The sequence below is a fragment of the Rasamsonia emersonii genome (assembly GCF_000968595.1).
Source record: "Rasamsonia emersonii CBS 393.64 chromosome Unknown ctg1118621759998, whole genome shotgun sequence".
NCBI lineage: Eukaryota > Fungi > Ascomycota > Eurotiomycetes > Eurotiales > Trichocomaceae > Rasamsonia > Rasamsonia emersonii.
Genome location: NW_013563289.1, coordinates 29599 through 56510, shown reverse-complemented (window position 1 = coordinate 56510; position 26912 = coordinate 29599). Strand labels below are relative to the sequence as shown.

General features: G+C 50.5%; 7 protein-coding genes across 7 annotated transcripts; 3 read left to right on the top strand and 4 right to left on the bottom strand.

Annotated features, from left to right (window-relative positions):
- On the bottom strand, positions 1–1634 carry T310_1667 (NAD dependent epimerase/dehydratase; the record flags this gene model as incomplete). Its single annotated transcript, XM_013475472.1, has 8 exons — positions 1–20; positions 113–124; positions 191–274; positions 403–410; positions 745–1109; positions 1167–1366; positions 1455–1583; positions 1631–1634. Coding segments are annotated over 8 exons (822 nt in total), but the record flags the coding sequence as incomplete, so codon positions are not given.
- Positions 1635–2716: 1082 nt separating this feature from the next.
- On the bottom strand, positions 2717–5424 carry T310_1666 (uncharacterized protein; the record flags this gene model as incomplete). Its single annotated transcript, XM_013475471.1, has 10 exons — positions 2717–2786; positions 3015–3385; positions 3486–3660; positions 3722–3810; positions 3876–4425; positions 4486–4546; positions 4609–4632; positions 4707–5208; positions 5266–5293; positions 5384–5424. 10 exons carry the CDS (start codon positions 5422–5424, stop codon positions 2717–2719), a joined length of 1911 nt encoding a protein of 636 aa, XP_013330925.1.
- Positions 5425–6767: 1343 nt separating this feature from the next.
- T310_1665 (uncharacterized protein) lies at positions 6768–8590 on the top strand (the record flags this gene model as incomplete). The annotated part of the gene is made up of 5 exons (XM_013475470.1): positions 6768–6939; positions 7012–7086; positions 7126–7754; positions 7816–8073; positions 8135–8590. 5 exons carry the CDS (start codon positions 6768–6770, stop codon positions 8588–8590), a joined length of 1590 nt encoding a protein of 529 aa, XP_013330924.1.
- Positions 8591–8746: 156 nt separating this feature from the next.
- Positions 8747–11975, bottom strand: T310_1664 (uncharacterized protein; the record flags this gene model as incomplete). The annotated part of the gene is made up of 5 exons (XM_013475469.1): positions 8747–9202; positions 9262–9439; positions 9489–9634; positions 9689–11308; positions 11361–11975. 5 exons carry the CDS (start codon positions 11973–11975, stop codon positions 8747–8749), a joined length of 3015 nt encoding a protein of 1004 aa, XP_013330923.1.
- An 863-nt stretch (positions 11976–12838) lies between these two features.
- T310_1663 (uncharacterized protein) lies at positions 12839–14175 on the bottom strand (the record flags this gene model as incomplete). Its single annotated transcript, XM_013475468.1, has 3 exons — positions 12839–13624; positions 13755–13958; positions 14017–14175. The coding sequence occupies 3 exons, from the start codon at positions 14173–14175 to the stop codon at positions 12839–12841; spliced, it is 1149 nt and encodes a 382-aa protein (XP_013330922.1).
- Positions 14176–15905: 1730 nt separating this feature from the next.
- On the top strand, positions 15906–16674 carry T310_1662 (uncharacterized protein; the record flags this gene model as incomplete). Its single annotated transcript, XM_013475467.1, has 3 exons — positions 15906–16075; positions 16133–16195; positions 16320–16674. The coding sequence occupies 3 exons, from the start codon at positions 15906–15908 to the stop codon at positions 16672–16674; spliced, it is 588 nt and encodes a 195-aa protein (XP_013330921.1).
- Positions 16675–18334: 1660 nt separating this feature from the next.
- T310_1661 (Enoyl-[acyl-carrier-protein] reductase (NADH)) lies at positions 18335–26558 on the top strand (the record flags this gene model as incomplete). Its single annotated transcript, XM_013475466.1, has 8 exons — positions 18335–18631; positions 18685–18829; positions 18887–19155; positions 19209–19560; positions 19617–19855; positions 19906–25275; positions 25330–25650; positions 25698–26558. The coding sequence occupies 8 exons, from the start codon at positions 18335–18337 to the stop codon at positions 26556–26558; spliced, it is 7854 nt and encodes a 2617-aa protein (XP_013330920.1).
- Positions 26559–26912: the final 354 nt, after the last annotated feature.

Here is a 26912-nt window from a genome sequence, read left to right as displayed (position 1 = left end):
GTAGTCTACTCTATTATTTACTGGAATAATATAAATACAGTGTAATTTTATGTAAATTAAATAGGTATCTAAAAAAGCAATATATATAATATTAACCTTATATTTCTCTTACAAGTAGTTATACCTATATATAATCTGATTTTAAAATTAAAGGCTAGGATATAATATAGACATTGTGGTATGAGCGTACAAAAAAACGCATTTTGTATGGGTATTCTAGTGATCGGAGCAACCGGGTGATCGAAACAGCCGGGAAATACGTTAGTTAGAAGTGCTATATTATGTCAGCCTATTATGCAGTCAAGTTAGTTATATTTATAGTCTAAGGTCGACTTATCCTGAGATATTACTCTGCAGTAAGGCCATTGAATAGCTGAGTAGAGAGTAAGGAAATTTACCTACGAGCCAAACTACTATACAATCTTAATAGATTACATAGGAGTATATATACATCCCTCTAAGGCAATGGCGGGTTTCTATCAGAGGGACGGGTAAAAGGGAAATATCTTTGAAATATTCTTAAAAATAACGGCTTAAGAAGTATAATTGTAGTAAGTTGTAAACTGTTTAGTACTTACCCGTTTCAAAGGGGGAGAATATGCTTGATGCATTTACATATACGCGGAATGCCGTCGTCAGTCAAACATCGCTCACTGCTTTAGATCATCTTTGCTGTAGGGCACACAGCCTTCATTGCTATTCGATTGGATACAGAGAATATGGGATCAGTCTTTTCATAGTTACCGTCGATACCACCACCAGGCAGCTCCAGCCGCCGCAACCGGCGCGGTCCATTTCAGCACTCTCCAGACCACGCGGAGCGACTGTATCCAAAAGATAGTGTAGTGCAGCCCCACGACCCAGTCGCCTTCGTTGACATGCGGGAAAGGCTCATCTGGCACCTCCTTTCCCAGAAACTGGCATAATGGTTCCCAGCCGTCTTGGACTCGGAATTCGAGCACCTCGCGCCCCTGCGCCTTTGCAGCGGCCCGCACATGTGCGTAGTGTGCTGCATAGCCGTCGGGCAGACGGGTCTCATCCTGCCAATTCCCACCGGTCCAGACGGTAAGGGAGGAGCGTAGGATGGGAATATAGTGATGGACGTCTCTCTGGAGAGGTATCAGTTAGCGGATGTAGATCAGAAAAAGCCAGATCAGAGAAATTACCCGGTCCAAAAACTGGAGGAGTCGCCAGCGCTTCCAGCTGAGGATGGTATAGAAGGATCGCTTGATGGATGGGACCCAAATCTCGACAGGACGGTTGGTGAGGATGATTTGAGCATGGGGATATGCAGCGAGGAGTTCATCGACGAAGAGGATACAGGGAATGTCAGTCACAGCCTGGATAGTCAGCAACGCAACGTAACCTCAAGAAAGGAAGTCCTCTTTCAGCAATGGAAATCCGTACATCATACCGCCACAGCATCTTGTCAAAGTCCTCCCCCGCGAACTTACGGCCCTTGCCGTTGAATTTGGCCTCGATAGCCTCGTGCCACAGGCTCATCGAGTCGTTGGCACTATCCAGCCAGCATTCAGCCATGTGGTAGCTCGTGTAGCCCAACTTTCTCAGCGCGACGCAAAGAGCTGTTTGACCTATCAGTACCGACTCGCTCAATCCGCGGCCAACGCACACATGGTTCCGGTCCTGGACATGCCCAGAGCCAGAACTTTCATCTCTTTCTCGCGGTGGGCTGGGCGCTTGACTTTGGGGTACGGTTTGGGAAATCCGGTGTCCTCCATATTCTGTCGTCGTCAACCTCTTTGCGGACCGGCGTTGTTGTGGGGAAGAAAGCGTGGTCTAGGCCTGATCAACTGTGGGGCTATGAGGCTGATGAAGTGCTAGAAAGCGACAAATAAAGTAGTAGAAGTGATTACCTTTTTCGGAAATTAGCTCAGGGAGCGAGAGGAGCGCATACTCTCTTGGAGACGAATGTAAGAAGATGATGCTATTCATAAGAGGCTGTGTAGAGGATGACAGAACACGAAGTCTCGTGGGCGTTAAGCCTATTTCGGTCATGCGGCGCAGCAAGCACTCCAACACAAGGACGAGTCACATCTGCTGCCAGGGAGAAATTGCACGGGTTATTTGCTGGGGTTAGTTACACAGACCAGCAAGCAAGATGTCGGGCATACGGAGTAGAGCAGATGTTACACGAAGTGATACGGACTCGGAACTGTCCGCTGCTTATTATTGTCCCACTTCAGGGCTAGTTATTGCCTACGTTATGTTGGAAAGCTGGTTGTGGCTAGACTGGAATAGCATGCAAGAAGCATCTATAGGCTATTTACATCTTGCTGAGAGTATTAATGAAAATTACTCTAGCAAGCCCTTAATCCTGGCCTGCACAATGGAATAGGGCTCAGTTTGCAGTTTTGGACATGCTGCGTTTTTTTTTCTGAAAATGAAAAGTAATGCCATGAGATTGTGCAACTGGGGTGATTTCATACTGCATTGGCTCAAGCTTCCATGCTTCAGCTGAAGCACTAATTTATCTGCATAGCCTTATATTGTTGCTGCCCTAAACGCTGCCACTAATTGTGGTGCTGTGAATCTGAGGAGGATTCTCATTTATCAGTGCTGGTACGACTTATCTCATTTTATAACTAGCCAACACAAATAATATATATACTTAAAAACCACACTAGTATTCTCGTGAGCGGTTCGTTCTCTAATCTAATAACAACCATCATTATATTACAGCTCTGTATTCTTACCTTTAAAGTGCGTATTCCTTTAAGTAAGTTTGATCAGTTTGATAGTATTGCCTTCTATTGTCAGCCAGGAAGCTGCCTTATAAATAGTTCCACCTTCACAATAACAATTCATAGATTGTCCAGAATATGCTATATCACCTATATAAAGCAAGATCCTATTAACAATAACCTAATAGCGAATCCCTTTAGATTCCTTTTAAATATGACTTGAAGAAACTTTTGGACTACTATGCCAAGTCCTTGGCTCATGCCGAACCATGCATGCACAACATGTATGTACTGTACATAGTTAGGGCTTACAATGACGACGTGTCGGTGACAGTCACTCTCGTCCCCCCTCTGTTGCCTTCGACAAGGATGCCGCCAGATCCTCCTCCTTCTCCTTCCACAGCATGTCCATTCGACGTTACTATCGCTGTCGGTGCTGCCACGTTATCATCCGGATTATTATTATTGTTTCTGCTCGGTGTGCCTTTTCCCCGCAAACGCAGCAGCCTCGTCCTGAACCAATGGGTAGCTCTAGACGGTGTCGGATCGAGCGTTTTATAATTCAACCGATCCAATTCCTCGACGAGGCGTTGGACATCCGAGTCGAGTTTCACGCCCCACGGCTTGAACAGTCTCTTGTTCATGAGTTTGAGGAAGATGAAGAGGACGAAAAGGACGATGTGCTAATAATTAAGTAAGTACTGTACATTAGAAAAAAATAAATGTGCATGGGAAGGGGGAGACTACCGCCGCATAAGCAATTGCAACCTTGGTCACACTCACGCGGGTATCCCACCAGGTTGCGCTCGCAAAGCCGAAAACGAGGATGCAGCCCACCAGCCCGATCCAGGCGACCAGGGGCTGGAGCCAGCCAAGGAAGGTCCGGGGCGTGTACTGTTGGGAATCCCGCTTGAATTCCGGGTACAGTCTGGCCAAGTCGGCGTCGCAGATTTTGAGCCTGTATATGTCGTTCATTCAGAACAGTTTTAACAGACAAAATTGAGGAGGAAATAGCTCACCATCGCTGATAGCGAATAAAGGCCAAACACAGGGCCGCCCACACGATGAGACAGGCCACACTCGCGGAAACGGACATGATCTCAATCAGCTGTTGCGGTCATTAACACTTGATCGGGCAGAAGGGGTAGAGAGAAGAAAAAAAAATCAACGCACGTCTTCAAGAGCGTATCCACCCTTGAGCTGAAGGAACGGCAGCCAGAAGAATGAAACCGCCGAGAAGAGGAGGGCCGCAGCAGGCACACCAGTCCCCTTTACCACCAGACTCAACCGCTTGATGCGTCGATTGAACCAGTTCGTGTCGGGCATCTCGCGCGTGATGCCGTACAGCGTCCGGGAACCGACATACAGGGAAGTGTTGGAGGCCGACAGAGCACTGAAGATGAGACAGGCGTTAAGAAAGCCGGCGAAATTCTGATTGCCGGACTTCCACGCGGCAATGATAACCATGCTGTTTGATGGCGGATTTAATGGTGGAGAAGCGGTGGTGCTGTTGCCCGCCCCGCTGTAGATGTAGGGCAGATTGGTGTCTTTCCAGCAGACATTGAGCGCCTCGCCCACTGTGCAGAGCAGATATAGAACCACGACCACATAGGCAATCCATCTGGATGGCCAGCGGATGGCGGCAGCGTCTCGGGCTTCGAACGCGGTCAAGGCGATGATCTCCACGCCCTGAAAGCTGTAGGCGACGAGGGGGATTGCGTAGCTAGAAAAAAAAAAAGATCAGCTCACGCCTGATATGACGGGGTCTGTGGAGAGTACTGACCAAACTGCTTTGGAATGATTGCTAACAAATTGGGTCTTATTTTCAAAGCCATCGTTGATCGCTGTGAAAGAGTTCAGTCAGCAATTTACTGTCCGGCATGGGATGGATCGCTTCACCACCTACGGCCAATCTCCCCCCCTCGACCATCTGCAAGAAACAAGCAAGGTTAGCCTTTATTCCTTGATCGTGCTCACTGACTGACGGCAGGACAGACAACTCACGCTGAGCAGCAATGACATATAAGAAGATGGAGACCCCCAGGACAAGACAGATCTTCAAAAACCCGCCAATCGTCTCGACGACGCCATAGTAGAACACCCCGAGAAAGTTGAGGATCAGAATGACGAGCGGGGCCAGGATGTAGAACGCGAGCGTCTGCCAGGTCTGGTCCAGCCCCCAGTACTGCGACAGGTTTGCAGCAGCGAGATTCTGGACTGCAAAGACGGAAGCGAACGTATACCAATACGCAACCCCAACAACCCACCCCAATTCCTCATCGACAAACACGCGCACATACTCGACAATGGCATTGTAGACGGGGAACTGCTGCGCCAGCTCGGCGATGCTTTCGCCGACGCAAATCGCCACGATGCCGATCACGCCGACAGACAGGAGAAGTCCCGCGGGGCCGGCCACCTCCAGGGCTTCGCCGTTGTTGCTGAAGATGCCGCCGCCGATGACGGCGCTGAGGACGATGAACTGTGATCCATATCGGTTGTCTTGCTGTTAGAACAGTATAATGTCATGCTGGTGAGATGAGAGGAGGGTTAGGGGTCCTACAAAGATCTGGAATCCGTAGAGGGTCTGCCTAGATAGATAGACAGTTACATCAGTCGACGGATCAGGTATGTATGTATGTATGTACCTCGTGCGTTCGAGGAAACTCAACTCAACTTACCTGAGCTTTGGATACTTGACTGGCGGGCGCTGCTCCGCCATGATCTGGGTTTGCAGCTGGCAGCTCACTCCCTCACGATTTGTTGGTCGGGGTGCAGCGTAAAAAACTTCAATAAAATGCCTTGAGAGAGAGCAGTTATTAACGGACGGATTCTCAGCCTTGCCAATGATGATAACAGCATGTATGTACAGTACCCCACTACATGCCCCCGCAAGTTTATGTTTTTTTTTCCTAGACTCGCCACGAGGCAGCTGACCAGCTGAAGATCCCTGACCTTATTAATTGGATGAATCACAATTCATCGAGACTAGGCGGCCGGACTGGCTGGCTGCCTTTCGGGCATAGATAGATAGATACCTAATCTACTCCTTAATTTCTTCTATATATCTGCATGGAAGACCTCAACCTCAGCCTGCTCAGGAAGGACAGACACTCCTTGATCTCGTCTAATGTACCTGCCATGACAAAGCTCTACAAGAACGTCCTCAACCCCGCAATCGCAAAGTACGCCGGTCTCGGGCCCGAGTTACAAGCCTACCTGAGGGAGAGGTATGGCGAGGGTATCGATTTTAAGGTTACTGTCAGTTATTCTTATTACCCTTTATGGTGCTGGATATTGACTGTTCCGACCAGCATGAAAATGATCGCTGGCACTTTCGAGCACCGGAGAGGCTGACATCGGTGAGTGCTGATCTATATACTCCTGGGAGGGCGTGCTAAGGCTTCGGTAGGAAGAGCTGAGGTATGTTAAAAAAAAAAAAAGCGGCAAATCCACAGTATGCATGACAAGAAAATAACGTACGTAATAAAGAGACATGACCCTCGAGATCCTGGATCGAAAGAAGGAGGCCGATGCGCGTGCGGCTGAACAGGAGGGAAAGGCTGGCTAGGGAGGCGAGCTGAGGCGAGGCGGCTCAAGCGGCTTGTACAAGCCAGGGTGGGCAGCTAGCTGATGACAATCATGCCTTAGCGCGTGCTGAAAAAGTGATCTGATTCGAGATGGAGAATCTTTGCCGTTCCCCGCCCTGCTGCATGTGCGTAATTAATTAATGCTCTAATCGGCGACTACGGAGTATGACTGCTACTGCTACGTAGGTCATGCTGTCGGGCTATGCTGTCCGGGCTGTGCAGATTGCATGCACCCTCTGCCTGCACCTGTCCAGGGAGTGATATCAGGCTGATTATAATCCCCGTGGCTGGCGATACGAGCAACCTTGCAAGTTGCAAGGGCGCTCAGGGCTCAGCCAGACCAGGCGCACTCGCCCAGAAGACCGATAGACATGAAAGTGACTACAGAAATAAATAAATAAAAGATAAATGCCACTGTCGGTATACTTAAAAAAATAAAAATAAATAAAAAACAAACGAGAGAAAGTCCCCAAAGATGTCTTCGTCTTCTTCCTCATGGACCGATTATCTAACCGAAGCGACCCGTCGCAGCGCAACGTCAATCAACCGAGCGATCCTGAAGCGGCGATTGGAAAATCGCGAGAAGCGCGTGTTCTTGAGGAGAGGAGGAAAGGTTCATGTGCGAATTACTGATCTTAGTCGAAGTGGTGAGTAGGAAAAAAAAGATGATGGTGATCAGGCTATGCATATATGCATAACTCTGACCATCGCTTTTTTAGGGACCGTGATATCCACCGTCTACAACGACGCGACACAACTCGCTCGCGCTGTGGATGCTGGCTATGAAGATACTCGTATGCGGATAATGCAAGTCATTTCTTTTTTTTTTTAAGGGTTATCGATACAATTGCTGACTCCTTCCAGCTCAATCTACTCCGAAAACTCCATCCGCCCGCTGATGATCACGTCGGAACTCATGTGCCACATCCTACGACGACACAAGGTCCATCCGGATTTCCTTCACGTGCTTCTCTCGTTTGGCGAAGAGCCGCATGTTGCAGAGGCAGGGAGTAGCCATTCTTCGGCCGGCTCTTCTTCATCACAGAGGAAAGGAGCTCCGTCATCCCGTGAGTCAAAGCATCGTGCTTGGCCAATGCAAACGCTAAAAGATGGCATCATGGCGACAGATATTTCATATCAGATGAATTACGTTGAGGAGAACTTTCGAGACCCGCATAACCCGTGGTCCTTCCGGCATACAGGGGTATACCATCAGCATCAGCATGACGATCATCCGTTGCAATTCGATCTTTTCGTCCTTCTGCATCCCAATCAGAGCAGTGTTCTCGACGCCCAGGTTTTAGAATGGCTGGGCATTGACCCTTCCAAAACGCCGCTCGCTACGTCGTCAAGCACGTCTGACATGCCGGACCCGGAGCGCCTGCACTTGCTGGTGCTGTCGTCCTTCCTGGACAACTGGCGATGGTACTTGCGGTATCTGGGCGAGAGGTTTAATGACGCGGTATAAAGACTTCCCTAAAGACATCCCTGTGTTTGCAGTTAATGTTGATAATACCCGACAGACCGACGCGGCCATGACCATGCAGCCCGACGAGGCCGATCCAAACGAAAGCTTCAAAAGAGTGACCGAATTGCGCAATGTCAACGACTGGGCGTATCAAGCGCAGGCATGCTGCAGCAACAATCTCGACGTGGTGCGAAAGCTGAAGGAGAGCGTTGACGACGAGACGAATGAGCTGGTCTCCTTCGAAACCGCCTTGGCGGGGTATATCGAAAGCTGTGAAGCATTGCTGCCTCGGATTCGAAACACCATTGACTTGGTAACTCCCTTAAAAAGAAGAGAACTGAGAGAGAGAAAGGATAACGGCTAACACGCGTCAGGTCGGGTATACGTTAACACTGCACAACCAGCTCGAAACCGCCCAGGTTGACAAGGAACTGCGCGACCTAACAGAAAAGCTGCGCAACGTCACCAACGAGCTCAAAGATCTGCAACAGGACAGTGTCGATGACAGCGCTGCCGTCAAGATCATCACTTTCGTCTCGGCAGTGTATCTACCGGGGAGTTTTGTCGTGAGCCTCTACGGTATGAATTTCTTCGTCTTCGACCAGGATGCGCGGCAGATCGTGATTGCAAAGGATTTTTGGATCTTCCTGGCGACATGGCTGCCGCTCACCGTCATTACCGGTCTGATCTATGTTCTGATTGTCCTGTTCGACGCCTGGTGGAAAGGCAAGCCTTTTCGTTTGTTTCAGCGTCCTAATAAAGGGCGCCGCCACCACAGCAGCGAAGAAGCTGGACAGAACGAACTTGACGTTGTCGGAAAGGTTGGATAACACCGACATTGCGAGCATCTTGGACGTGACGGAAGTACATGTTAGACGAACTGCCATGCTTGGCCGTAAGGAACAGGACGATATGATATATATAATTAATAGCTATATAGAAATTGTAAACTATATCAAATAGAAGAATACAGACTGCTCTATATCCTATCCAGAATGGGAAAACCTCACAAACTCGATCTCCCCGTCCTGATAACAGACCACGGCCACCAAATCGGCACCGCATTCCAACACTCTCAACTGCGAAGCGCTCTCCGCTCTGGAAGTAAGCTTGCACAACTCCGGCCCCTGACGCTGCAAGAAATGATGCGCTTGATACTCGATCTCGTATTCTTTCAAGCAGAAGCTGTCCTTGAGGCCCCTTATCGATAGGACTGTTTTCCTCTCCAGAGCGACAAAGGAGTGGTCTTGGAACACACACCCCGTTTGCACATCTTTCAGTCGGATGTCGTGGCGGTTGAGCAGCAGCTGCGTGTCGTCGTTATTGTCGATCAGAGAGCTTCGCATCTGCGCTGGAAAAAACCGCTGCTCCGGAGCGGCGATGATGCATCCGTGATACGTGTTGTAAGGGATCACCTTGGTGGTGGACGGGCTTCTTTCCTCCTACACAGACACACTTGGTTAGCTGTCAGTAGGGTAATCGAAATGTATGGCAAACTCACCGAAGGATAGTGACTCTCCGACTCGGTCACCGTTTCGATGACTCCGTTATTGACCCTCCATACGTAGAGTGACTCCGTCTTGTCATACGCCCAGGCGAATAACAGATTGCCAACATCATTGAAAGCCGCGTGAGCAAATTTCTGCCTCGGTCGCGGAGATAATCGCACATCATCAGAACTAGCATGCTTTAGAGGAACCTCCTTCCGAGATAAGAGGAGGAGCTTACTTGGCGCGTTTAATCACGATATCCTCGCGACGGACCAAAGCAACAACCCCTTGCGGTGATATTGCGACGGTTTTCAGCATCTCGACTCCTTCTGAAATGGGAGGTCCGAGATTTGTTCCGGGTTCATCGACGTTGCGGAGACAGAGCTATACAAAGTGAGGACAGATCGCAAACTAAGTAGGTGTAGAACAGAACATTACCAATTTTTTCTTCCGCTGCGCACAATACCCCCAAACTGCGAGCATTCCGCCGGCAAATGATACCTGGGCATGTTCCCATTTCGAGGGACGAGGAAGTTCGAATTTCCGATGGTAAGTCACGGAGAAATCCTGCAGACTGATCTTGTAGATTTGAACAAGGTCTTCCATCAAAAATGCCACTGCAGTTCCTTCTTTCTCATGAGATAAGGCAACGTCGACCACGACACCTCTTACCCGGTTCCAACAAACGGGGTTTTGCGCCGTGGGCGCAGTCGGTGTGTTTGGGTTGATAAAGATGCCATGTGCGTGAGGCGGTTTCGTGTTGTACGTCGATAGGCTTCGCATCGATCGGCTTCGATGTGGCTCAGGTTCCGATTCAGGCTTAGACACAGGCTCAGGATTAGGCACTGGTGCTGGCACTGGCTTAGGGACAGGCTGACTCTGAGGTTTTAGCTCAGGCTCAACCACCGCGATAGAAGGCGTTGGTCTGACTTCACTGCCCGAATCCATTCGGGCTTCTCGAACAGACGTGCTCAGATAGGGACACTCGATCGGAGTATTGTCTCTCGAGTGCGCCTCGTGATACTTGACATGTTCGACGAGGTCTACGAGTCGCTCTGCGCTTGGTCTGGCTGCAGGGTTCACAATCAGGATGTTCTTGATTGTGTCCGCCCAGCAACGAACCCATTTGTGAGGACTCCTCGATTCGTCTCGTACCCGATTCAGCCAGTCGATGACGGATCGTCGGACCTCGAACTGCTGGTCCGGACCACCTTGCGGACCGAGGAATTTGGAATCGAAAAAGTAATCGTCACCGCGGTTTCTCATCCGCTCACGATGGAAGTTTTCGACTTCGCCGTCTCGCCCGAGAGCCCAGGCAAGCACCTCACTAAATATGCAGCCATAAGACCAAATATCGTTTTTCCGCCCGACTCCTTGCTGACCGGCTGCCGGGCGCACAGGATGCTCCTGCCGCTGCTCCGAAAACTTGACCTCTGGCGCTTGATAAGTGCCGCTATTCCGTTTTGGCTGCGTGTTTAAGGTGAATGTGGGAGAGTGTCGTTCATACCATTCATACCAGTCCCGAACCGAGACGATATTCGAGTTCTTCGTGCGTTTATTCTCATGGACCACGGAGATACCGAAATCGGATATCATCCATTTCCCCACAATCGAATTACCATCAGGCTGGATCAGAATGTTGTCCGGTTTGAGATCCATGTGGGCGCAGTAGACGGTGCTCGAGTTGCTGCTGGATTCAATGTCGAGGCCGCTGTGTAACCATTTCAGCGCGCCCGCAAGAGCCCGGTACTGCTTCAGCAGCGGTCGGGAAACATCGCCACTTCCAGGATCTGGGATTTCTCGAAACCGGTCCTTGAAATTGTACTTCCGACTGTCGTAGTCGTCGTCCACGTCTCTGCCGCAGTGCAAAAACTGGTACAGATCGCCCAAGCTTGCGTATGGGAGGAGGATGTACCGATCAAACCCATGCTTGATCGTCGCCAGATGTTTGAGAATATGGTCCTGACTCGTCAGGCTCTCCTTCAAGATCTGAAGGGTGTCCACTTCCTCTTTGAAGTTCTTGTCCACGTGGATCTTCTTACAAGCGACTTTGTAGACCTGCTTCTGTCAGCCAAGATAGATTTTCTGCTCTGGAGTCGCTGGCCCTTACCTGGTCGTAGTCAGATCCACCCACTTCTTTGAAATACCTCGGCGGGATTCCGACCAGCTTGACGTCGCTGAAAGCACCAGACCCAAGATTTTCTGTTATGGTTTCAAAAGGAAGGCGTCGGAGTGGGTCATATTCCCTCAATGTCTGTAATTCCTCGAGACTGATCACGACCGGACTGAACTTGTGCTGTTGCTCGAAGAACTGCTGCAGCAGAGCGGGCTCCTCTGCGAGAAAATCGATTTTGTCCCGTTCCAGCGGTATGTCACTGTCAGTGAAACGTGGATATCTGCCGTTGGATTCGAAGAGTCGCTTGCGGAATTCCGCCAGGCAGTTCTGGGCGCCGATCGACACGAGGACGGACAGAATCGTAAACATGGTCTTTTGGATGACATCGAGAATACTGGGGGGGATATCGTCTGGGTGAAGCACGGCCTTGATGCGGTCCTTGTCCTTCCATATCTTTTTCAGGTCGTAATGGCAAATGAAGGACTTGGGAGGGTCGTCGGACCGTTGCGTAACATTGTTGAATTCCTCGAGGATGACTCTTGTGATGCCATGTCTCGTTTCATGCAGTGGTGGTGGTTTCTGCAACGTCACATTTTGTCGCTCCGACATGGTCGGATCTGTCCGTCGGACATCTCTGACATGCAATACAAAGCGTAGTTGTCTGGAAGCATTAGTTACAGGCAGAATGGAGAAGCCAGCAGCAAGCCAGATATCAGCTGGAGAGCCGCAACAAGGCTCGCCCCGCAGAGACGATAAGACGAGGCTGGCGTGGCGGTCGAATCAGAGGACACGCCAAGCGAGAAAAGACGCTTCTCCAAGAATATTCAAGAGAAAACAAGGCTAACGCATGCCCTGCAGCCTGCCCCTGCCCAGGTTCAGGCTGTGCTGGCGTAATTGCGCGCCCGGTAGCCTCAATGGTATATTTAGCATATCATCCTTATCTCTAATTAATATCCGCCCTTATCTGTAAAAGTATGTTCTTGTAAGGTAATATCTGATTATATATTGCGATATTAGATAGCTCCCTATTCTGTCAGTATAATATTACCCCCTCCTCCTAGATTTTTGTCCTTAAAAATATTTCTTTGGTCTGATAACCTTCTATCTTCCTTCTCCTTAGTTTCTTCTTTCACTCTATCATGTCATGCAATTGATATAAAGAACATTTTTTTTATGGGTATAAATGAAGCCGGGTGAGTAAATCACCTTGAATGGATGAGTTGATTGTTACCTGAACTCACTAAAGTCGCAGTGTCTAGGTGAGGCAAGAGTGAGCTGCTCGCAGATTTTTGAACGATATTCTGACTTACCTATCATGTCAAGTCTTCTGACAAGAATCATGTACAGAAGGCTTCTGTAATAAAAAGTTCAGGACAAAGGCCGGATAGACCATGCTCGTCTCTGCTGACGGCTGACAATATAGAGCACGCACTCATCCCTTTCCTTCTTGTTAATCGAATCCTTTACTCTCATTATCGAGTCTTGACAGCACTTGTTGCAAGGCCACCGTGACTAGGTTTCCCCGCAATTCGCTCCGTCAGTAGTTCATCAGTGTCCGTGCGGAACAAGACCTTGCCTCTGTCGTCCGTCTTCCACTGCCTTCTTCGGTAGGACGACCATCCCAACCGATAGTCAAGTTTCCGCTGGGATCGCAATTCATTCGTTGCACTCATATCCTCGTCTTGCAAGCGGACCAAGGAGTTTCCCACGTCATCCTCCAGATCAATATCACTATTAAAATTGGTATGATCTGCCCCACCCTGATCAGCCTCCTTTCCGGTAATAACGCCTGTCTTGTCGTAGTGAAAGCTCGGACTTTCCAGAATGCCGAACGAGTCACTGAATGAATCCGGATATGGCCACGCTGACAGAATAAGAGCCTCGATCAGATGTGGAGGACGTAGATACAGCTTTCGCAGCCGAGACTCGTGGAAGGGTACACCCAGATGAGTGGTGTCGAAGACTTTTCGAGCGAGAAATTCCCATACAAAGTCAGCCACTTCCACAATGTCTAGCTTGTCCTGTAAAGGCCGATCGCGATTGTTACGCCAGAGTTCATGCACCCATTTCATGTGAAGGTTTCGTTCCTTGGCGGTTGGGTATGCCACCGCTCGTGCAATCGACAGGTGCTCAATGGCGACCCAATGCGTGACCAAAGCCTTATAGAACCGTCGATATGCTGCCTGCTTCTGCTTTGATGTCAACGTCTGGAGTGCCTCTGTCGCTGAGCCTAATAGCGAGGGAAGTGGCTCGTCGCCCTAGATGAGTCTTGCCCTGCTCATGCGATCGCTGGTGCCACCAAGGGAACACAGAATTCAGGTAGACTGGGTAGATTGCCGCATCGCAGTAAAGGTCAAAGAGACAACGCATCCCTTGCCACCGACAGACGATTCCCCAGACCTCCTCCTCTGCTAAATCCTCTGGATATCTTTCTGCTGTGAGTATCGGCTCAAGTTCGCATGCGGTGGGCCGTGGAGCATCGTCCGGAACATTGGAAGAACCACGAGTGGGATACATTACTGACACGTAGGTCACTCCGAGGTTCTGCAGACAGGTTAATTGAACATCGTACTTATGGTGAGGGGCATTGCTCTATCCCAGAAGTCAGTCATTGGTTCAGCACAAGATTGCGTGCGAAGAAAGACCGTACAATGATCGAACGGAAAATCTCGACCCGTGCTGCAGTACTATCAAAGATCAAATTGAGCTTCTTGCAGGTTCTGGCGAGGTGTAAGGCATCGTCGACGTCGTCGAGAGAGTGGTAGATGAGTAGAATGACTTCGACCGGGAGATCTTGAAGGCGTTGCATAATGGCAGCTCTGTGTTGTGATTATTTGAATGTGTTTGGCTTCGGCAAGCCCTGCTGGGGAGGAAATAGGAGCAAGAAAGGAAGAAGGGGAAGCTCGAGCCCTGGAAGAGTGGTCAGTTAGTCTGTGAAACGTTGGGATTCTGCCGACAACAGGTATACTACCAGGCTGGGGGTATGATGCGCTCAGTCAGAGCCCCGCCTAATAACTACTGAGTGAAGTTGAAGAGCAAAAGAGAAAGTAGGCAGTTGGGACTAAGAATTCACAAGCAAAGAACAAAACATGATCCTACAAACAACAGGCATATGTGAAAGACAGAAATTGCAGAAGCAATCAAACCCGGAAGGTGCTGCTCGCTCAAGACCCTGCAAAGCGTGGCTGGTCAGGCCTGCTTCAGCCCAGTCCATATTGTATATTTTACGTGATAGTAATAATTTCAAGACGTGACTGGACTGCCCAGTCTCTGTTAACAAAACAAAAAAAAAGAATGATGAAGTCAGACCACAGAGTCTCTCTCTTGGCGGCATTCCTGCTTTCATGGCCAGAATACGGTGCTTTGTTACGACAATTCTGGAGGACACTATCAACTGATAAGAGAAGTCTTTCAAGCATTGGCAGAGCAAACAGGAAAGTATGATGCCTCACTCTCCCAGATCCTATGCATCTATTGATGGCACAGTCAACTCTTTCTGCATGACTGGAGCCTTCCTTTGGCCTGACTATCCCTGTAATATCCTTTTTTTTGCATGCACATCTTGGATCAAAGATATTCTCTCACAGGCCAAAATCACAACTAGCTCACGAGCTCAAGACCATACATTCTCACCTTAAGCCATGTTGATTCGCATGGCTTTGTTCTCTTTTCCGGTTTAGCGGTTGATCGACGTCCTGTCGCTTCGGGGCGAAATGGGATCTACGCCCGTGAGTCGTGAGTGCCAGCCCCGCCATGCGTATAGCGCATGGCAAGCCAGAGTGGCTCAGGCTGAAATTCTGTCTCTCCTTTAGAACAACGCCTCTTCAAATGCTATTGCATCCCATCTTCAAGAGAACCATCACCTTTAAGTTGAGGAGCGTGTCATAAAATCCCCACTGCAGTCCTGCAAACGAAATTCTACACCAATGTCAAATGAAGTCCGCGCTAGGATCGGATGATCTTCTCAAATGCTACAATCTGAGGCTTCGAGCTTACTCTTGGGACATTCTGGAGACTCTATACAATGTTTGGTCTAACTTATCATACAGATAATCCTATCGAGCAACAATTACAGGTAGAAGAGACCATAACTGGCCTGGTATAGGAACAGAAACAGGGACAATTGAAGGCTATGGGAAGAAAATACTTCATCGCCATATGCGCGGTCATTATCTCCCGGTTTGTTGTACAATATCAGGATAAAGATCATTATACTAACTGGAGTTTTCTGGTAGAGATCACCTCTTTTCCGCCTATCGCTTCCGGATGAAGGAGAACGTCGACGACAGGATCTCTATCTGAAGGCAAAACTTACCGTGAGAGACCTGCAAGAAGGCCACCTTCCCTGATTGCGTGGTATTAGGCCACCTCAAGGGTATTTGAAACTCTGATGGCGTTCAGGGGATAATCGCTCTGCGATTCAGGGCCGGCCACGCAAAGGGTGAGTGTAGTGCCTTCACTTCCGTTCCTGTCAATATTGTTGTATCGCGCGGCCCGTGGCCACGCATTTTTGCCAAGGTCATACACCTCTGAATTACGATGGGTGGACCTCCAGCTGGCCAGGACACAACTGAACCACGTCGAAATGCGGCTCGGGACGAGGTGCTGCGGAAGGAGCGGGCGATACGTCAAGAAGTTCGCGCACAGGATCGCCATGCAAAGCTGCGCGACCAGCCAGTTGTTGCTGGTAAGAATTGCGTCTGCTGTCGGTCAGTAGGAGCACATCCCTCGAGAATCTTGAGGGGGAAAAAAAATACCGGGTGAAGCTGTGGGATTCGCGATCAGGACGATCCGTATCAAGCTGATGACGGCAACCCTGTGGCCCGTGAGTGAGTGCATAAGAGGGATGATCCTCGCGAACAGATGATGCTCACAAGTTGCCTATGGAAAAAATGAGGCCAATGGAGATCTTTTGCTTCAGATCTAGATGTAATTGCTTGATGACGCCGAAAGGCATGAGAGCAATCACGACATCCTGGAGGCAGTTGATGGGCTCAATGATCTCAAAGAAGAGAACAAAGTTGATGCATCGAGCCGGGATGGTTGGATTCCACAGGGCCTCCTGCGGGAGGCAGTGCAGGATGGTGGTGACAGTGCAGGCAATCATCCAGATCACAACGGTGGCCCCGACGATGAGGGTCCATCTGCAAAATGTCCGCGAAACAAAAAAGATCCTGTAGTAGAGGCAAAGGATGCTGAGTTTTGCAAAGCAAATCGCCGGCACCGAAAAGATGGGCTCGATATAGAAGGCCTGTTCCGACATTCAGCAGTGTTGTCTAGAGGGGAGGGTTTGCCAGACCTTCCCTAAAGAAATGGCCAGAGGGGGCGGTAATAAATCGGGAGTGATTCCAATGCCTCCTTGTGTCGTGTCTAAGGCGCACTAGGATCAGGTATCTAGCCAGATCAAAAGGCCTGGGCTCCTCACCCCAAATGTTGACACTGGTGAACCCATAGAAGCATAACAGCGAAGGGATAATCATCCAGTCATCGGCACCCCAGCCGGTCTTCTTCTTCGCCCGAGCGACAAAGCGGAGTATGACTGATAAGGTGGCAATGACCATCATCGAAATCGTCAGGCCAAGACCTTGGGATTCGTACTCCCAGTAGTCCACGGACGCCATGATGCGACTATAAGGTACAACAGAGAGAAGCAGGGAGCGTCAAAGGTAGGAGGAGATATGAATAGAATAGCATGAAGCCCTCTTCTTTCAGAGCTGTTTCTATCGAGAGGATGCACGAGATGACAAGCGTTCCTCATGGCATGTCGAGCGACGCCTTGGGTTTTAGTCCAGAAGGAGGCGCAAACAATCTCCGATCAGAAACACTCCACAACCAGAAGCTGAAGAAAGCTAAATGAAACTCTACCATAAAGATAGTCAGGCCCAGCCTACGTTTCGGCGCGGTAGGTAGGAAGGACTTTTCCGTAACACCGTTTATCCCCGGCGACCATGATGTCTGGGGCCCACGGTTGGTTGCATGTGCAGGAAGACGTTGCAGCGATCATCGTCGAATCTTCTCCGTTTTCGCAGTCGAAAGTCTCTCATTTCGCTGTACAACTTTCTTTTATGGGTCTAGAGGACCCAGCTGTTGTGACAGGCTCAGCCAGATGGTTGATGGATTTCGAAATTGACGAGAAGGTCATCGGGATTCCAACCGCCAACATCTGGGGCTGAAATGACAACCTTTGTCCTACCTCTGACTGGATGTGGTTCGACGACGACCCTATTTTAATATGCACTGCAGACTGAATGTGACTTGCCTGTGTGACCTTCCCAATAGCTACCCCATGCTACAACTGACGAATAATCGTCTCTCGCCCCCTTGTCTTATCCTGTTTTGTGACGTCTCAGCCTGCCCTTGCTGGAGGTGAAGGCCCATCCCTGAGGAAATCGAATGGCCAACACGGTTTGTATTACCATGGCTTAACTTATTTCCATTTGGCAGGTCGGTCGATCGCACTGCAGTTACAGAAAATAGACGGTCTGGATTATATCAGACTAGGATGACATTCGCCTGCAGGACGGCACAGCGACATATCCACCACAAGCCATAGCCTTCGCGGCTGCCACGGCGAGTAGCCTTTGTTCTGGCTATATTCAGTTCCCACCTGCCAATTTCCAGAAACATGAGTTGATGCTGGAGCGGCACGATCCGCCAGACGACGCAGCTGCGGCTTCGGATGCAGGTTCTTCGGTGAATAAGCACGTCTGCCCGACACCGGATGGACTCCGTACATCAATTTCAGCTGAATAGGCCGCTCGAGGTGAGGGGAGGCGATTGTGGACTATTTATGGGAACTCCAGTCATGAACTTTATATCACTGCCAGCATGCGTTCCAGAGGTCGAAGGTCATCACAACGCCCTGCCCTCTGTGGACGCCTCCAGCACGCAATAAGGATCATAAAGATATGGAGTCTTTCGCGGAGACCTCGCAATATGGGGCAAGACACGGCCTTGCAGACCACGACATGGCCGAATCTCTCGCGAGAATGTCCAACCACTCGACAACCGAGGCCACGAATGGTGACTCGGAGCAGAATGGATCCAACGGATTCGGTGACCATATGCCCCTGATCGACGATGAGCAGGATAGGCTGGAACCGATTGCTGTCATCGGACTGGGGGTCAAATTGCCTCAAGATGCTTCCTCGCAGGAGTCGTTCTGGCAGATGTTGCTGGATGGGCGATCCGCCATGACGGAAGTTCCGAAGAACAGGATGAACATCGACGCTTATTATCACCCAGACAAGCGGCATGTCGGCACGGTGAGCGTTAACATCCTGGCACTTCCGTGCATGGCTGAACTTGCCAACTTCAGATGAATATCAGAGGCGGTCACTTCATTAAAGAAGATATCGAGTGCTTCGATGCCCCCTTTTTTTCCATGAACCCCATGGAGGCTGCGTCCCTGGACCCCCAACAACGATGCCTGTTGGAGACCACTTATCAAGCCCTAGAGAATGGTAAAGCATTCCCGGTAGAACTGAGATCATCAAAGCCCGCTAATTCGTTCTGATCAGCTGGCATTCCTCTTGAAAAGGCGATGGGCTCGAATACCTCCGTCCACGTCGGGTCTTTCCACCATGACCATGAGCTGCTCATCAGCCGCGACGCGGAAATGCAGGTTCCGTACAAGAACACAGGTACTCTGCAGGCCCTTCTGGCCAACCGCTTGAGCTGGTTTTACAATTTCACGGGCCCAAGTATCACTCTGGACACAGCTTGTTCGAGCACGTTGCACGCTCTACACTTATCTTGTCAGAGCCTGCGCCTTCGAGAGTCTACTATGGTGAGCATTTCGTATCAAAAAGTCTCTGAATGCATGGACTCAACCTGCTATAGGGAATTGTTGCTGGAAGCAACCTCATTTACGATCCACAATCGATGGTCGGGATGGCCGACCTCGGCTTTTTGTCTCCCGATAACATATGCCGCACCTTCGATCACCGCGCCAACGGATACTCCCGCGGAGAAGGAGTTGCAGTCGTCGTCGTTAAGCCCTTAAGTCTCGCGCTGCAGGATGGCGACATTGTCAGAGCAGTCATCCGATCAACGGGTCTGAATCAAGATGGTCGAACTCCCGGCGGGATCACGCAACCCAGCTCTGCTGCCCAAGAGCAGCTAATTCGACAAGTCTACAAGAATGGTGGACTAAGCATGGCTAGGACGCGATATTTTGAAGCACACGGCACTGGTAAGACCTTTCTGTCCGCTGTTTGAGGGTTTTCTGTCTCTTACCGTTGAGTCCAGGCACTCCATTGGGGGACTTCATCGAGACAAGTGCAATCAGTGCCGCTTTCCAGGATGTCAAACGAGATGCGCCACTCATTGTGGGTGGAGTCAAAACAAACATCGGTCACCTGGAAGCCACATCAGGTTTGGCTGGGCTGATTAAGGCTATCTTGGTACTCGAGCGAGGTCTGATACCTCCCAATATAAATTTTCAGAGGCTCAGTCCGAAAATCAAAGCGGACGAGTGGAATTTACAGGTAAGTACACTCCCATACGACAGAAATAAAGACACTGAGATATTCTCCAGTTTCCCCTTACCGTAATGCCATGGCCTGACGCAGGAGTCCGGCGGGCTTCCGTCAACTCCTTTGGGCTTGGTGGAGCAAATGCTCATGCCGTCTTAGACGATGCTTATCATTACATGAAAGCTCGTAAAATCTCTGGGCGACACACGACACGCGTTAACGGCGAGACGTGCTCACTGACGTCAGGAAGCTTAAGCCCCGAAGGACTGTTGAACAACAATGGCATCCGCCAGCCAATCGTCCGTAAGAAGCCATCGCTATTCGTTTGGTCTGCAGCCGATGAGCACGGCATAAAGCGACTTGCGGATGCCTACGGAGCTCACTTTGGAACTATGAAAGCGGTTCAGCCCGATGATGCATATCTGGACAATCTCGCCTACACCCTGTCGGAGAAACGGAGCCATCTTCTGTGGAGGTCCTTTACCATTGCCAGCTCTTTGGACGAGCTGTGCTCGAAGATGGAGCAACTTCCGTCCCACAGCATGAGGTCTGACCCGAGAAGATTGGCGTTTGTTTTCACCGGTCAGGGAGCACAATGGCACGCGATGGGCCGCGAATTGTTTGCTTACGAAGCGTTCCGAACCAGCATCAAGGCTGCAGATGATGTGCTATTAAAGTTGAACAGCGACTGGTCTCTAGAAGCCGAGCTTGGAAAGGACAAGGACCTTTCAAGAGTCGACGACCCTGCCGTGAGCCAGGCGTTGTGCGTGGCTTTACAGATCGCTCTCGTTGATCTTCTTCGGTCCTGGATGGTCGTGCCCTCCGCGGTTGTTGGCCACTCATCCGGGGAGATTGCGGCCGCCTATTGCGCGGGTGCCATCTCTCTCGAGTCTGCGATCAGGATCGCCTTCTATCGTGGTGTCATCGTGTCCCAGCTGAGAAAGTCCCAGCCATGGCCGTGTGGTATGATGGCGATTGGCTTGCCTGCTACACGCGTTCAACAGTATCTTGACAAGATCTCCGAAGATGCATGTGATGGGGAGATATCTATCGCATGTATCAATAGTCCGAACAACGTCACGGTCGCTGGCTCCATCAAGCACATTGATACGCTCAAGGCTCTGCTAGACACTGAAAACATCTTCGCAAGGAAGCTTAATGTGGATGTTGCGTATCATTCCCGATACATGATGGCTGGTGCAGGCCCTTACAGGAATCTCCTCGACAAGCTCGAGGCCGGACCTTGCGGAGGAACATATCCTCCCATGGTTTCCTCGGTCACCGGTGAACTCGTTTCGAATGCAGAGGTCCAGAAGGCGGAATACTGGACTCAAAACCTTGTTAATCAAATCAACTTCTCTGGTGCAGTATCCTACATGACATCACCAGCCTTTGCCCACACGCAATGCTGGACTGATGAGGGCCCAAACCAGATCGACTGTTTCTTGGAGATAGGTCCGCATTCTGCACTGCGAAGCCCTCTGCGTGAGATTCTCACCGAGACCCGTCCGGGCCTGCCTCTTTATTACCAATCAATTCTTCGGCGAGATCAATCCGCACTGGACACTGCCTTGGAGGCTATGGGAACCCTTCACTGCTTGGGCCTTTCCGTGGACATCTCCAAAGTCAACGGTTTCGGTTCTGCGAGGGAGGTAGGGCTGCTCACAGACCTGCCACCGTATCCATTCAATCATACCAAGAAATACTGGCATGAAAGTAGGTTGAGCAAGAACATACGATTTCGCGAATTCCCACGTCATGATCTGCTTGGGTCTCCGGTACCAGACTGGAACCCGCTGCAGGCGAAATGGCGGAACTATATCCGACCCGGTGAAGATCCCTGGGTCGCTGGTCACAAGGTGAATGGTTTGGACGTCTGTCCTGCTGCTGGCATGCTGGTAATGGCGATGGAAGCCCTGCGCCAAGTCTCCAAATCTCGCGCCCGAATTCGCGCCTACAGGTTCCGAGAGGTGGTATTTTCCAGGGCTTTGAGTGTATCCCCAGAAGCACAGAACCTGGAGGTTGAGGTGGAGTTCCATCTTCGACGCCCGCAGGATAGCTCAGGAAAACTATCATCTTGGAGCGAATTTTCTCTGTACATGCTGGACAACGAAGATTGGGCAGAGTGTTGTCGTGGATCTATTTCTTCGGAATATCATGAGGTGACCACAAGTGAAGCTGCATGGGTTGACCACTCAGACAGCAGCCATGACGAACTGAGCACCGGTGACATTAAACGGTTTGATACTTGTGACAGGCACTTGGACTCCAAACAACTGTATGAGTATCTCAGTGCCATGGGCCTTGCGTATGGGCCCACGTTCCGATCCTTGCAAGAGATTCAGCACGACAATGCAGGGAAGACTACAGCTGTTGCGAATCTCCAACACTGGAAACAAGAATTGCCTGAAGCAAGTCTGGTTCCGCATGCCATTCACCCTGCTGCTTTGGATGCGATCTTTCAGCTCATCGTCCCCGCTCTTTCTAGAGGCTGCCGAGACAAAATTCCGACTTTGGTTCCAACGAGATTAGACAGTCTCTGGATTTCTGATGCCCTGAGTTCTGCGTCCGATCCACAAGTCCGCATCTTCACGGAAGTGAAATCAGAGGGTTTTCGCAATGTAAAAGCCTCTGCGGTTGCTGTCCATGTTGCGTCCGGGAAGCCTTGTATTTCTGCATCCTGGCACACCTCCGCTGTTGCATCTCTGGAAAACAGTTCGACGAAAGGAAATACACATCAGCGCTTGTGCTATCATATTGACACGAAGCCTGATCTCGATCTACTTGACAGAACGGAAGTTGAGCGATGGTGCTCAACGGACCAAGATTTGTACATTCCGGATGATACAATGACAAGGAAGAGGGATGCTCTGTGCTATCTCGCCATGTCACGCCTCTCTGACAGTTTTTCTGGTCGAGAATCCACCTTAGAGAAGGCAGAATTGCGCCACTACCTAGACTGGGCCAGAAGCTGCCTGGCTGCGGCCAAGAATGCCTCTACAGAGTCGTGGATAGGGCGTAGGAATCACAGTGTGTACTTCAATACGTTGCTTGAAGAAGTTCGAGTCTCGGGCCCAGAAGGAAGACTACTCGCGCGAGTGGCAAGCAATCTGAACCGGATCTTTCGCGGCGAATTGACTGCAGTGGACTTGCTTTTCAGTGACAACTCCCTTGAGGACATGTACAGCCAAGGCCTTGGCGTACCGCATGTTTTCCAGCAAACAGCTCGATACATCGATGCACTTTCACACAAGAACCCTGCTTTGCGCGTCTTGGAGATTGGCGCTGGCACTGGCAGTGGAACCGCCCGCATCATAGATGCCCTAGCTAATCACCCCGGACAGAAGTCGGGTGTCTTTCGCTTCGCGGAGTATTGCTATACAGACATCTCACCAGGTTTCCTGCAGCGTGGCCGAGAGAAGTTTTCTACCTACGCAGAAGCAGGTCAGATGACATTCGCCGTTCTGGATATCGAGAAGGATCCTTTGCAGCAGAACTTTGAGCCTGAAGCGTATGATCTGATAGTTGCACTCAACGTCATCCATGCAACAACATCTATTCAGAACTCCTTGAAAAATGCCCGAAAGCTACTCAGGCCTGGAGGACATATCATCCTGATCGAAATCACCGGCGCCCATCTTATGCAGCTCGAGTTCGTGTTTGGGCTATTCTCTGGCTGGTGGCTCAGCACAGAAGAGCATCGGAAGAAAGGACCGTTGATGTCAGAAGAATGGTGGCATACACATTTGAAGGAGAGCGGCTTCTCTGGCGTTGATGCGGCGCTTCGCAACCACCAGCATGAACGATGTCACGTTTATAGCGCCATGATTTCCACCGCTACCGGAGAGCTCTGTGAGAATTTGCCTTTGGAAAATATTGCCATTGTCGTCGATCAACATTCTCACCAGCAAATGGCACTGGCAGCAAGCTTGAAGGAACACTATACTGGACGTGGCTGCCGGATTGTTCCTCTATCAGACATAACGGCGGACAGCGTAGCTTCCACGAATTACATATTTCTTCCTGAGATCGATGGACCCCTGCTATACGGGATATCGGACAGTAACTTTTCGCTGTTGCAAAAAGTGTTCGCGTCCTGCAAGTCGTTTCTATGGGTTTCAGATGGCGCGGATTCAAGTCCTTTTACCAGTTTGATACGTGGTGTGCTGAGCGCATATCGTGCTGAGAACGAAAGCCTGTCATTTGCGATGTTCTCTCTTGCTGATGGATGCGTCGGACCCTCGACAGTGGCGAATATCGCGAAAGTCATGGACTCCATGCGTGAAGGACCGCCGGCGCTCGCTGAGGCCGAGTATATAGAACGGGATGGGCTTATACATATTAGCCGTGTGCTTGAAACCAACGCTGTCAACAAGCACATCATTCAAGACAGTGCCGAGTGTAAACCCGAGCCGCGCATGTTCGGTCAAAAGCCTATGCGTGCATTAGAACTCGGCTTCGGACACCCTGGTCTGCTGAACACGCTTCAATTCTCCGACGATCTACAAGCTCAAGATCCATTACAGACAGATGAGATTGAGATTGCTGTCAAGTACAGTGGGGTTAACTTTAGGGATCTACTGACCGCCCTCGGGCAGCTCAACGATACTACCCTTGGTCTTGAGGCCTCTGGTGTTGTAACAAGAGCGGGAGTGGAATCGGGCTTTGCAGCCGGTGACCGTGTCTGCGCTCTTCTTCTAGGGTCATTCCGAACGTACGGCCGTTGCAATGCAAAGCTGGCTCGTCACATCCCAGAGAACGTGGACCTCCAGTCGGCTGCAGCATTGCCAGTTATCTTCTGCACAGCATACCATGCGCTGGTAAACCTGGCTCATCTGCGACAGGGCGAATCGGTGCTCATCCACTCCGGAGCCGGTGGGCTTGGGCAGGCCGCGATCCAGCTTGCTCAACTGTTCGGTGCTGAAATCTTCGTGACGGTCGGGACGGAAGAGAAAAGGCAGTTGTTGATTGACTTGTACAAGATTAACCCCAGCCATATCTTCTCCAGCCGATCGGTTGCTTTTGCTCAACGCATCAAAAAGCTCACCAACGGGCGCGGTGTGGATGTAGTGGTAAACTCCCTTGCCGGCGAACGTCTCCGTGCTTCCTGGGAATGCATCGCTCCATTTGGCCGGTTCGTTGAGACAGGGATGAAAGACATCAATACGTTCGGGTCGTTGCCAATGGCTTCATTCGCGGATGACACCATGTTTGCCAGCATGAACCTCGTGAACATCATGCGCAGAAAGCCAGGCATGGCGGGCCAACTGATGGAGTCGATTCTGGAGCTTGCGGCGGACTCGAAGATTTTCGCTCCCAGGCCACTCCAGGTATATCGACTTGGCCAGCTCGAGGATTCCCTTCGACTCATGCAAAGCGGGAGGAACAGTGGCAAGATGGTGATTGAATTCGGCGAGGACGATATTGTGCCGGTAAGTTGCGAAGCATCAACTCTGAAGGCAACGCCTAATTGTGGATTGTCGCAGACACTCCTAAGCTCTTTGCCGACTTACAATTTGAAATCCGACGTGTCATACCTGATAGCTGGCGGCTTAGGCGGTCTTGGACGAACTGTCGCTCGTTGGATGGTCTCCCGAGGCGCACGGCACTTGATACTGCTTTCGTGGACGAAAAAGGAGGATGCGGATACGCTCCGTTTCCTTGATGAACTGAAGTCAGCTGGGGCAAGCGTTGCTACGCCTATATGCGATATTAGTGATAAAGGGTCTCTCGCAGCTATTTTAGAGGAAGTCAATAAGACGATGCCGCCCATAAAGGGATGCATCCAAGCAGCAATGGTCCTCAAGGTGAGCTAACCTATATATCGACCAGATGACCCAGCTAACACACGTAGAACGGCAAATTTGATACCATGCCAAAGGAAGACTTTGATGCAGTGCTTAAGCCAAAGATCGATGGCTCATGGAACTTGCACGCCCTTTTACCTCGCAATCTCGACTTTTTTATCCTCTTCTCCTCGCTCGTCGGCGTTGCGCCCTGCTTTGGACAAGCCAACTACGCCGCTGGGAATGCATTCCAAGACGCCCTTGCCCGCTACCGCATCAGTTGCGGAGAGAAAGCTGTGTCGATTGACATTGGTATGGTGGTCGACGCCGGCTTCGTCGCAAAGAACGTCGGGCTGGCGGAGCAGCTCGCCGCTCGGGGCGCTACGCCCGTGTATACGGAAGACATTCTGGGATTGCTCGAGTACTACTGCAACGACTCGCTCCCGCTTCTCTCGCCCGAAGAGAGCCAGGTCATCATTGGCCTCCAGACACCGGCTGCCCTGCGCGCCCAAGGCATCGAGGAGCCTTACTGGCTGCAGCGACCAGTCTTCAGCTACCTTACCCGCGCCAGAGGGAGTGTTCCCGCTGGCAGTAGTAGCAGTGCAGATTCAAACGTGGCTATCGACGCCCTGGGCACGCTTCTTCCTGTAGCCACAACGCTGGATGCTGCCGCGGCGTTGGTGTGCGACGCGCTAGCAACGAAGCTCGCCAAGATCCTCGTCATGGACCGTGCGGACATCCACGTCAACAAGCCAGCCAATGCGCATGGCGTTGACTCGCTCGTCGCTATGGAACTCCGCCAGTGGTTCCGTAAGGTTGTGCGCGCGGACGTGGCGACATTCGAGATTCTGGGTAATACGCCGATGGAGACGCTGGCTACGAAAGCTGCCGCCCGGAGTGAGCTTTTGAGGGTAGCTGTAGCCGCCTAAGTACCTCGCAGAGATTCAGCTCTCTCTACGGATTACAATAGATAGATAGATAGATGGGACGAGTGAATGCCTATGACGACAAATATACACTATTGTCTGCTAGCTTAGCTATTTCGATAATATCAGACTGGGTGGATGCCAAATATAGATAGTCAAGGATAAATAAATTGCTGGTTGTATAACCTCTTCAACATAGTCGGTCGCCATTAATTTAACATTTTAACATTTTTGGAAATAAAGTTTCCACTACTAAGTATTAGGGCTTTGTCAACACAGTTAATAATAATATTCCAATGGCGTTATCGCCGTTATATAAGGCTGTGGTGAACGAACGTTGTCATACATAGATGGGGC